This window comes from Pelophylax lessonae (genome assembly GCF_965119305.1).
Source record: "Pelophylax lessonae genome assembly, chromosome: 11".
NCBI classification, from domain to species: domain Eukaryota; kingdom Metazoa; phylum Chordata; class Amphibia; order Anura; family Ranidae; genus Pelophylax; species Pelophylax lessonae.
Window position 1 is genome coordinate 236545072 of NC_138778.1, and position 12061 is coordinate 236557132.

General features: G+C 57.1%; 1 protein-coding gene across 1 annotated transcript in view; it reads left to right on the forward strand.

Moving 5' to 3' along the window:
• Positions 1-10785, forward strand: part of FAM20A (FAM20A golgi associated secretory pathway pseudokinase) — a 61123-nt gene extending 50338 nt beyond the window's left edge. The window contains exons 8-11 of the mRNA XM_082271688.1: positions 4591-4700; positions 5610-5691; positions 5773-5832; positions 10465-10785. Of these exons, the coding sequence (XP_082127814.1) occupies positions 4591-4700; positions 5610-5691; positions 5773-5832; positions 10465-10732 (520 nt within the window). The 3' untranslated portion in view covers positions 10733-10785. The remainder of the gene's footprint in view (positions 1-4590; positions 4701-5609; positions 5692-5772; positions 5833-10464) is intronic.
• The last annotated feature ends 1276 nt before the right edge of the window (positions 10786-12061 follow it).

Below are 12061 nucleotides of genomic sequence, written 5' to 3' on the forward strand. Positions count from 1 at the left end.
GATTCTGGGATGGATGTGGGAGGGGGGGGATTCAGTAATCCAGGATGGGGGGGTTCAGTATTCTGGGATGGATGCGGGGGGGGGTTCAGTAATCCAGGATGGGGGGGGTTCAGAATTCTGGGATGATGTGGGGGGGGGGGGTTCAGGAATCTGGGATGGGAGGATTCAGGATTCTGGGATGGATGCGGGGGGTTCAGTAATCCGGGATGGGGGGTTCAGGATTCTGGGATGGATGTGGGGGGGTTCAGTAATCGGGGATGGGGGGGTTCAGGATTAGGGGATGGATGTGGGGGGGTTCAGTAATCCGGGATGGGGGGGTTCCGGATTGTGGGATGGATGTGGGGGGGGTTCAGTAATCCGGGATGGGGGGGTGGTTCAGTAATCTGGGGTGGGAGGGTTCAGTAATTGGGGATGGGGGGTGGTTCAGTAATCGGGGATGGGGGGGTTCAGTATTCAGGGATGGGGGTGGGTCTGTATTTAGGGATGGGGGGGGTTGTATTTGGTGATGGGTAGGGTTCAGTATTGGGGGGTGTGGGATTTCAGTATTCTGGATGTATGGGGTTCAGTATTGGGGGGGTGGGGGGGTTTTAGTATTCAGGGATGGGGGGGTTTTAGTATTCTTGGGTGGGGGATTCAGTAATTGGGGATGGGGGGGTGGTTCAGTATTCTGGGGTGGGAGGGTTCAGTAATTGGGGATGGGGGGGGTTCAGTAATCGGGGATGGGGGGGTCAGTATTCTGGGATGGATGCTGGGGGGGGATTCAGGATTCTGGGATGGGGGGGGTTCAGTAATGGGGGATGGGGGGAGGTCCAGTATTCTAGGATGGATGCAGGGGGGGGTTCAGGATTCTGGGATGGCGGGGGTTCAGGATTCTGGGATGGATGTGGGGGGGGGAGGTCCAGGATTCTGGGATGGATGCAGGGGGGGGGTTCAGGATTCTGGGATGGATGCGGGGGGGGGGGGTTCAGGATTCTGGGATGGATGTGGGGGGGTTCAGGATTCTGGGATGGATGTGGGGGGGGTTCAGTAATCCGGGATTGGGGGGGATTCAGGATTCTGGGATGGTGGGGGTTCAGGATTCTGGGATTGATGTGGGGAGGGGGATTCAGTAATCTGGGATGGGGGGGTTCAGTAATCCGGGATGGGGAGGGGTTTCAGGATTCTGGGATGGATTGGGGGAGGGGAATTCAGGATTCTGGGATGGGGGGTTCAGGATTCTGGGATGGATTGGGGGAGGGGAATTCAGGATTCTGGGATGGGGGGTTCAGGATTCTGGGATGGATGTGGGAGGGGGGGGTTCAGTAATCCAGGATGGGGGGGGTTCAGTATTCTGGGATGGATGCGGGGGGGTTCAGTAATCCAGGATGGGGGGGTTCAGAATTCTGGGATGATGTGGGGGGGGTTCAGGAATCTGGGATGGGGGGGTTCAGGATTCTGGGATGGATGCGGGGGGTTCAGTAATCCGGGATGGGGGGTTCAGGATTCTGGGATGGATGTGGGGGGGTTCAGTAATCGGGGATGGGGGGGTTCAGGATTATGGGATGGATGTGGGGGGGTTCAGTAATCCGGGATGGGGGGGTTCCGGATTGTGGGATGGTTGTGGGGGGGGGGGTTCAGTAATCCGGGATGGGGGGTTCAGGATTGTGGGATGGATGTGGGGGGGGGGGATTCAGTAATCCAGGATGGGGGGTTCAGGATTCTGGGATGGATGTGGGGGGGTTCAGTAATCCGGGATGGGGGGGTTCAGGATACTGGGATGGATGTGGGGGGGGGGGTTTGGTAATCCGGGATGGGGGGGTTCAGGATTCTTGGATCGATGTGGGGGGGGGTTCAGGATTCTGGGATGGATGTGGGGGGAGGGGGGTTCAGGATTCTGGGATGGATGCGGGGGGGTTCAGTAATCTGGGATGGGGGGGTTCAGGATTGTGGGATGGATGTGGGGGGGGGGATTTAGTAATCCGGATGGGGGGGTTCAGGATTGTGGGATGGATGCGGAGGGGTTCAGTAATCTGGGATGGGGGGGTTCAGGATTCTGGGATGGATGTGGGGGGGTTCAGGATTCTGGGATGGATGTGGGGGGGGGGTTCAGGATTCTGGGATGGATGTGGGGGGGGGTTCAGGATTCTGGGATGGATGTGGGGGGGTTCAGGATTCTGGGATGGATGTGGGGGGGATTCAGTAATCCGGGATGGGGGGGTTCAGTAATCCGGGATGGGGGGGTTCAGGATTCCGGGATGGGGGGTTCAGGATTCTGGGATGGATGTGGGGGGGTTCAGGATTCTGGGATGGATGTGGGGGGGTTCAGTAATCCAGGATGGGGGGGTTCAGGGTTGTGGGATGGATGTGGGGGGGGGGATTCAGTATTCTGGGATGGGGGGGTTCAGTAATCCGGGATGGGTGGTTCAGGATTCCGGGATGGGGGGGTTCAGTATTCTGGGATGGATGTGGGGGAGTTCAGGATTGTGGGATGGATGTGGGGGGGTTCAGTAATCCAGGATGGGGGGGTTCAGGATTGTGGGATGGATGTGGGGGGGTTCAGTAATCCGGGATGGGGGGGTTCAGGGTTGTGGGATGGATCTGGGGGGGTTCAGTAATCCGGGATGGGGGGGTTCAGGATTGTGGGATGGATGTGGGGGGGGGGTTCAGTAATCCAGGATGGGGGGGTTCAGGGTTGTGGGATGGATGCGGGGGGATTCCGGATTCTGGGATGGATGTGGGGGGGATTCAGTAATCCGGGATGGGGGGTTCAGGATTCGGGGATGGATGTGGGGGGGTTCAGGATTGTGGGATGGATGTGGGGGGGTTCAGTAATCCGGGATGGGGGGGTTCAGGGTTGTGGGATGGATGTGGGGGGGTTCAGTAATCCGGGATGGGGGGGTTCAGGATTCTGGGATGGATGTGGGGGGGGGTTCAGTAATCCAGGATGGGGGGGTTCAGGGTTGTGGGATGGATGCGGGGGGATTCCGGATTCTGGGATGGCTGTGGGGGGGATTCAGTAATCCAGGATGGGGGGGTTCAGGATTCTGGGATGGATGTGGGGGGGGGGGTTCAGGATTCTGGGATGGATGTGGGGGGGTTCGGTAATCCGGGATGGGGGGGGTTCAGGATTCTGGGATGGATGTGGGGGGGATTCAGTATTCTGGGATGGGGGGGTTCAGTAATCCGGGATGGGGGGGTTCAGGATTCCGGGATGGGGGGGTTCAGGATTGTGGGATGGATGTGGGGGGGTTCAGGATTGTGGGATGGATGTGGGGGGGTTCAGTAATCCAGGATGGGGGGGTTCAGGGTTGTGGGATGGATGTGGGGGGGGATTCAGTATTCTGGGATGGGGGGGTTCAGTAATCCGGGATGGGGGGGTTCAGGATTCCGGGATGGGGGGGGTTCAGGATTCTGGGATGGATGCGGGGGGGGTTCAGGATTGTGGGATGGATGTGGGGGGGTTCAGTAATCCGGGATGGGGGGGTTCAGGATTGTGGGATGGATGTGGGGGGGGGGTTCAGGATTCTGGGATGGATGTGGGGGGGATCGGTAATCCGGGATGGGGGGGTTCAGGATTCCGGGATGGGGGGGTTCAGGATTGTGGGATGGATGTGGGGGGTTCAGGATTGTGGGATGGATGTGGGGGGGTTCAGTAATCCGGGATGGGGGGTTCAGGATTCTGGGATGGATGTGGGGGGGGGTTCAGGATTCTGGGATGGATGTGGGGGGGGGATTCAGTATTCTGGGATGGGGGGGTTCAGTAATCCGGGATGGGGGGGTTCAGGATTCCGAGATGGATGTGGGGGGCGATTCAGGATTCTGGGATGGGGGGGGTTCAGGATTCTGGGATGGATGTGGGGGGGGATTCAGTAATCCGGAATGGGGGGGTTCAGGATTGTGGGATGGATGTGGGGGGGTTCAGTAATCCAGGATGGGGGGGTTCAGGGTTGTGGGATGGAAGCGGGGGGGGGTTCAGGACTGTGGGATGGATGCGGGGGGGTTCAGGATTCTGGGATGGATGTGGGGGGGGGGTTCAGGATTCTGGGATGGATGTGGGGGGGGGATTCAGTATTCTGGGATGGGGGGGTTCAGTAATCCGGGATGGGGGGGTTCAGGATTCCGGGATGGGGGGGTTCAGGATTCTGGGATGGATGTGGGGGGCGATTCAGGATTCTGGGATGGGGGGGTTCAGGATTGTGGGATGGATGCGGGGGGGGATTCAGTAATCCGGGGTGGGGGGTTCAGAATTCTGGGATGGATGCGGGGGGGGGTTCAGTAATCCGGGATGGGGGGGTTCAGGATTGTGGGGTGGATGCGGGGGAATTTATTTTCTTCGGAATAACAATCGCGTTGGAGGCCAATTTTCCGGGGATGAAGTGCGGAGAAACATCTGGATGTCCCCATCTGGCCGAGTCTGGGATTGAGCAATTCACACAGCGCTGATGGGAAGGCGGCTCAGGCGGTTTGTGGCGCCACCTTGTGGCCTGTGTCTGTAGAGCAGGGAATGATTGCTCAGTTTCTATAGGAGAGGTACATGGGGGGGGGGGGGGGGGGTTGTATTATTGTCGGAGTTCCTCCATATTTCTGACCCCCATTTCTCTGCTTTATTAGGTGGGAATTGAATACGGCGTACTGCGACTCCATCAGACACCTCCCCCCCTACAACAACCCCCAGAGACTCCTCAATGTCATTGACATGGCCATCTTTGACTTCCTGATAGGTAAGAGCCTGTGCTCCGCATGCTGGGGAAGGATGGGGGGTTGGGTCAGCCTGTGCTTTGTAATGACAGGGGGGGGGGGGTCCGTACCTGGCTTGAGCCACATATACAGCAATGTGGTCAGAGGAAGGAAGAGCTGGCCTGTGTGTCATGGCCTGGAACCCCTGAACCACACCAGAACCATGTACACAGTGCCCCCTAGCCTGCCCCATAGTGACCCCGACCCGCAGGGAGCGCCCCACAGTGACCCCGACCTGCAGGGAGCGCCCCGCAGTGACCCCGACCTGCAGGGAGCGCCCCGCAGTGACCCCGACCCGCAAGGAGCGCCCCACAGTGACCCCGACCTGCAGGGAGCGCCCCGCAGTGACCCCGACCCGCAGGGAGCGCCCCGCAGTGACCCCGACCCGCAGGGAGCGCCCCGCAGTGACCCCGACCCACAGGGAGCGCCCCACAGTGACCCCGACCCGCAGGGAGCGCCCCGCAGTGACCCCGACCCGCAGGGAGCGCCCCACAGTGACCCCGACCCGCAGGGAGCGCCCCGCAGTGACCCCGACCCGCAGGGAGCGCCCCGCAGTGACCCCGACCCGCAGGGAGCGCCCCGCAGTAACCCCGAGCCGTAGGGAGCGCCCCGCAGTGACCCCGAGCCGCAGGGAGCGCCCCGCAGTGACCCCGAGCCGCAGGGAGCGCCCCGCAGTGACCCTGGCCCGCAGGGAGCGCCCCACAGTGACCCCGACCCCGCAGGGAGCGCCCCGCAGTGACCCCGGCCCGCAGGGAGCGCCCCGCAGTGACCCCGGCCCGCAGGGAGCGCCCCGCAGTGACCCCGGCCCACAGGGAGCGCCCCACAGTAACCCGACCTGCAGGGAGCGCACCATAGAGCTGCACAGATACTCCATCATGTGTTTCTCTCTGCAGGGAACATGGATCGCCATCACTATGAGATATTCACCCAGTTTGGAGATGAGGGTTTCCTGCTGCACCTGGATAACGCCAGAGGGTGGGTGACGTATCCATAGTAACATGATCAGAGGCTCCGCCTTTCCAACACGTTATTCATGTGCTTCTGGCTGTATTGCAGATTTGGACAACCTTCCCACGATGAGACGACCATCCTGGCTCCTCTCTACCAATGCTGCATGTGAGTGATGAGGGCGGAGCCTGCTTGGCCGATACCCGGGGCGTAAACCATGATCCGTGAGAAGTTTTATAAAGCTGCCCACACATTATTACACTTTGTTCACCCAGCGGGTTGAATGGTAGAAAATGTTTCAATCCCCCCCCCCCCTCACCCGTACATTCGATGTGGATGAGGGAATCCCTCCCTCCCGCTGTTCTATCCAGACAGTGAGGAGACTTTCCAGGATCAGAACACCGAGCCGTATTACCGGCAGCTCTGATTGTTCAAGAAAAACCCAACAGGCTGGTTGTACATCGATCGATCATCACCCAGTCCCCACTGAACTGGCGGAATTTCAATCCATGTATGGCCGGTGTTCCCGTGAAAAAACCATACCCGTGAAAATTCCCTACCCTCGTCACTTCCGGTGCACCTACGTCATTGAACAGCTGAGGAGCTTAGCATTGCGCATGCTCGGAGGGTATGGAATTATCACGGCAGTGTGTGTAACGTTACACCGCATCAGCTGTTGCGGCGGTTACATTGCAACATGAGTCATCTCCCCTCCTATCCCCGTCACTTCCCTGATCTCCGCTCCTATCCCTGTCACTTCCCTGATCTTCCCTCCTATTCCCGTCACTTCCCTGATCTCCGCTCCTATCCCTGTCACTTCCCTGATCTCCGCTCCTATCCCTGTCACTTCCCTGATCTCCGCTCCTATCCCTGTCACTTCCCTGATCTCCCCTCCTATCCCTGTCACTTCCCTGATCTCCGCTCCTATCCCTGTCACTTCCCTGATCTCCGCTCCTATCCCTGTCACTTCCCTGATCTCCGCTCCTATCCCTGTCACTTCCCTGATCTCCGCTCCTATCCCCGTCACTTCCCTGATCTCCGCTCCTATCCCCGTCACTTCCCTGATCTCCGCTCCTATCCCTGTCACTTCCCTGATCTCCGCTCCTATCCCTATCACTTCCCTGATCTCCGCTCCTATCCCTGTCACTTCCCTGATCTCGGCTACTAAATGTAAAAGCGGCGGCGGATAAATCACGGAGCCGACATCTCCGTGATTTATATTTTCATAGACCCGCCGCCGCTTTTACATTTAGTAGCTGAGATCAGGGAAGTGACAGGGGTAGGAGCGGAGATGAGGGAAGTGACAGGGGTAGGAGCGGAGATCAGGGAAGTGACAGGGGTAGGAGCGGAGATCAGGGAAGTGACAGGGGTAGGAGCGGAGATGACCTGTTTTAATGTAACCGCTGCAACAGCTGATGCGGTGTAACGTTGCAACACACTACCGTGATAATTCCATACCCTCCGAGCATGCGCACTTGTAAGCTCCTCAGCTGTTCAATGACGTATCCGGAGCTGTGAGCATGCGCACTGCTACGCTACTCAGCCGTTTCTGACAGGAAGTGACGTGGGTATGGAATTTTCACGAGGTATGGTTTTCAAACATTACACCGGTGTTCTAAAATTTTGTCGGACCCATGAAAATTCCGAACCTCGTCACTTCCGGTGACGCTTCGTCATAACCCAGCTGGTGCGAGCCCCGCTGCGCATGCGCACAAGACATTTTCAAGGCCTGATGAAATCCTAAGACTTAGCGAACAGCTGATTGAGAGGAGGAGGGGCTGAGGTGGGACGCACACACCGCCGCGGGAAAATTGTGGTCACGGGCGAACCAAAGGTGCTGGAAAATTGTATCGCAGTAGCCAAGACACTCCCCTATGGCTGGTCAAAGTTTGGGGTCTCGGGGATGAAAGGGCGCAGAGCAGTGACCCCGAGAACCGGGCCCCTCCGCCATAGACTCTAATGTTAAACCTGGTCACCTTGCGGTTAGGTCACGGTCCCTTTGGGGAGCTGTCACAACCGAGCGATAGGTTGCATCAGACATGAAAAAAATACGGTAGGTAGCGAAGACCCTCGGGTACATCTGGAAAAAATTTGGGGTCTCGGGGACCTTTGGGCTCGGAGCAGTGACATGCCAAAGTGGACCAACTTTCCCCATAAACGCCAATGTTAAACCTGAGTGTCTCCGGGTAGAGTTTCTGGTTTTTCCGGTCACTTTGTGGAGCTGTCACGGGCGAACCAAAGGTGCTGGAGACCCCAAAAAATATCGTAGGTAGCCAAGACGCTCCCCTACAATTTTGGGGTCTCCAGCACCTTTGGTTCACCCAATCATATGAGACACAGGGTGGGGTAACCTGTACATCCAATCACATGAGACACAGGAGGGGTAACCTTGTGGCAAGCATCGCCACTTACAGAGTATTCTGTCAGGAATGATTGTCCAACTGTATTATGTGTGTATTGTATGTGGAAACGTAACTCGTGCAGCACCTGTAGGATTTTGTATTGTGTTAGCTGCTGGCTCATGAATGTGTATTGGAAACCCCTGCTGTCCCTCTGTGGAGACCCCGTGTGGCAAACACAGCCACTGGATATTGTCCTATTGTTTGTCTGGCAGAGTAAGGTATTATGGGATGTTCAGTTTTGTGTGTGGAATGTCTCGAAGAGGGAGGGGTTTTGGCTGAGTGTAATCCCTGTGTTTTTCAATAAACAAGGCAGTCTAGTGTTGATCTTCAAGCCATGTGTCTGCTGGTTATTATAGGATTGTTAATATTATACGCTACCAGGATTATTGTATGCTGTGCCTGACTACCAGTGGAGATATCGTGGATCGTACGGCTACTCCGCTACAGACCTGTACATCCAATCACATGAGACACAGGGCGGGGTAACCTGTACATCCAATCACATGAGACACAGGGTGGGGTAACCTGTACATCCAATCACGAGACACAGGGCGGGGTAAACTGTACATCCAATCACATGAGACACAGGGCGGAGTAACCTGTACATCCAATCACATGAGACACAGGAGGGGTAAACTGTACATCCAATCACATGAGACACAGGGCGGGGTAAACTGTACATCCAATCACATGAGACACAGGGCGGGGTAAACTGTACATCCAATCACATGAGACACAGGGTGGGGTAACCTGTACATCCAATCACATGAGACACAGGGCGGGGTAACCTGTACATCCAATCACATGAGACACAGGGCGGAGTAACCTGTACATCCAATCACATGAGACACAGGGTGGGGTAACCTGTACATCCAATCACATGAGACACAGGGTGGGGTAACCTGTACATCCAATCACATGAGACACAGGGTGGGGTAAACTGTACATCCAATCACATGAGACACAGGGTGGGGTAACCTGTACATCCAATCACATGAGACACAGGGCGGAGTAACCTGTACATCCAATCACATGAGACACAGGGCGGAGTAACCTGTACATCCAATCATATGAGACACAGGGCGGAGTAACCTGTACATCCAATCACATGAGACACAGGGTGGGGTAACCTGTACATCCAATCACAGGAGACACAGGACGGGGTAACCTGTACATCCAATCACAGGAGACACAGGGCGGGGTAAACTGTACATCCAATCACATGAGACACAGGAGGGGTAAACTGTACATCCAATCACATGAGACACAGGATGGGGTAACCTGTACATCCAATCACATGAGACGGGGGGCGGGCTCTGGTGGTCTGCACAGGGACTGTCCCATTGGGGGGGAGCTCCAGTGATCCGCAGAGGGACCGTCCTGTCGGGGGGGGGGGGGGCTCTGGTGGCCTGCACATGAGACACAGGAGGGGTGACCTGTACATCCAATCACATGAGACACAGGACGGGGTAACCTGTACATCCAATCACATGAGACACAGGGCGGGGTAACCTGTACATCCAATCACATGAGACACAGGGTGGGGTAACCTGTACATCCAATCACATGAGACACAGGACGGGGTAACCTGTACATCCAATCACATGAGACACAGGGCGGGGTAACCTGTACATCCAATCACATGAGACACAGGGTGGGGTAACCTGTACATCCAATCACATGAGACACAGGGCGGGGTAACCTGTACATCCAATCACATGAGACGGGGGGCGGGCTCCGGTGGTCTGCACAGGGACTGTCCCATCGGGGGGAGGGCTCCAGTGGTCCACACAGGGACCGTCCTGTCGGGGGGGGGGGGCTCTGGTGGCCTGCACAGGGACTGTCCCATCGGGGGGCTCCAGTGGTTTGCAGAGGGACCGTCCTATCGGGGGGGGGGGGGGGGGGCTCGGTGGTCTGCACAAGGACCGGCCTGTCGGGGGGGCTCCGTTGGTCCACACAGGGACTGTCCCATCGGGGGGGCTCCGGTGGTCCACACAGAGACTGTCCCGTTGGGGGGGGGCTCCGGTGGTCTGCACAAGGATTGTCCCATAGGGGGGGGCTCCGGTGGTCCACACAGGGACCGTCCCATCAGGGGGGGCTCTGGTGGTCTGCACAGGAACTGTCCCATTGGGGGGGCCCTGGTGGTCTGCACAGGAACTGTCCCATTGGAGGGGCCCTGGTGGTCTGCACAGGGACTGTCCCATTGGGGGGGCTCTGGTGGTCTGCACAGGAACTGTCCCATTGGGGGGGCCCTGGTGGTCTGCACAGGGATTGCCCCGTCGGGGGAGGGGGCTCCGATGGTCTGCACAGCGACCGTCCCGCCAGGGTGGGCTCCAATGGTCTGCACAGGGACTGGGGGTGATGTATGATAGGTAACCATGTCTCCTCTCTCCTCCAGGCTGAAGGAGGACACGTGGCAGCGATTGAACCTGCTGGCTCGGCCTGAGTATCGGCTCAGTGATGTCATGAGAGAATCATTACACCAGGACAGCCTCAGTCCCATCCTGAGCGAGCTTAACCTCCGGGCCCTGGACAGGAGGCTGCAGACAGTCCTGAGGGCGGTCAGGCGGTGTATGAATGTTCATGGAGAAGAGGCGGTGCTTCAGAAGAAAGCCCCACCCATCCTTCCCATCACCCCCCCCAGACACACCCTCTCCCCTCCATGAGGACTACAACCAGAGAATGACTACTGCCAGAGGTCATCCAACCTCCACCCCGGTGCTCCAATCACTGCACAGTATTCCGGGTACTACAGAGACTGCAGAGCCAATGAACTTCTAATAAATGTCATTCCTAAATCTGAATATTCATCCTATGTGTGCCATTCTTGGGGGGGGGGGAGGTCCCATGTGTGCCCTACTGGGGGGGTGAGGTCCTATGTGTGCCCTACTGGGGGGGGGGTCCCGTGTGTGCCCTACTGGGGGGGGGGGGTCCCGTGTGTGCCCTACTGGGGGGGGGGGGGTGAGGTCCTATGTGTGCCCTACTGGGGGGGGGGGTTGATGTCCCATGTGTGCCATTCTGGGAGGGGGGGGAGATGATGTCCCATGTGTGCCGTTCTGTGGGGGAATGATGTTCCATGTGTGCCATTCTGGGGGGGGGGGGGTGATGTTCCATGTATGCCGATAGACCGACCACCCCCCACACACACAACCCCTCCCACCCTAAGATCAGACCGACCACCACCCACACACACAACCCCTCCCACCCTGAGACCAGACCACCCCCTGAGACTAGACCAACCACTTCCCCCCCCATACCCCCTGAGACTAGACCACACAGACATACTGTCACTAGTGCTCAGCAATAGACACGAGACTTCACCAGCAACTTCCCATTCATGCTCACACTTCCATTGGTCCAGCAGCCCTCACAGCCCTGCTTAGATGGCTTGGAGGACTTTGCTGGAGACCAGATTAACCACTTACATAGTTACATAGTTGTTGAGGTTGAATAAAGACAATAGTCCTTCCAGTTCCCCCTGTGTAGGTGTGTGTGGCTGTAATCATCTCACATACCCCTGAATGTTCTGATCCTTGAGATGTAAGTCTAAGAGTCTTTTGAAAGCCACCATACTTCCCGCAGAAACCACCTCTTGTGGTAGAGAATTCCACAATCTTGTAGCCCTAACAGTAAAGAACCCTCCTCGTTGCCTGAGGTTAAGACGCTTCTCCTCCAATCGCATTGTATTTCCTCGAGTCCTCATGCAATTCCTTCGAATGAACAGCTTTTTTTCTAAGCTGAGATCCCCATTAAGATATTTATAAATTGCTATCATGTCCCCTCTCAGGCGTCTCTTCTCAAGGAAGAATAAATCAAGCGATTGCAGACGCTCTTCATAATTAAGGTCCTCCAATCCCCTAATTAGTTTAGTTGCCCTTCTCTGGACTCTCTCCAGCTCCAACACATCCCTCCTGAGGACTGGCGACCAGAACTGGACAGAATACTCCAGATGCGGTCGGACCAGAGTTTTATAAAGTGGAAGGATTATAGTCTTA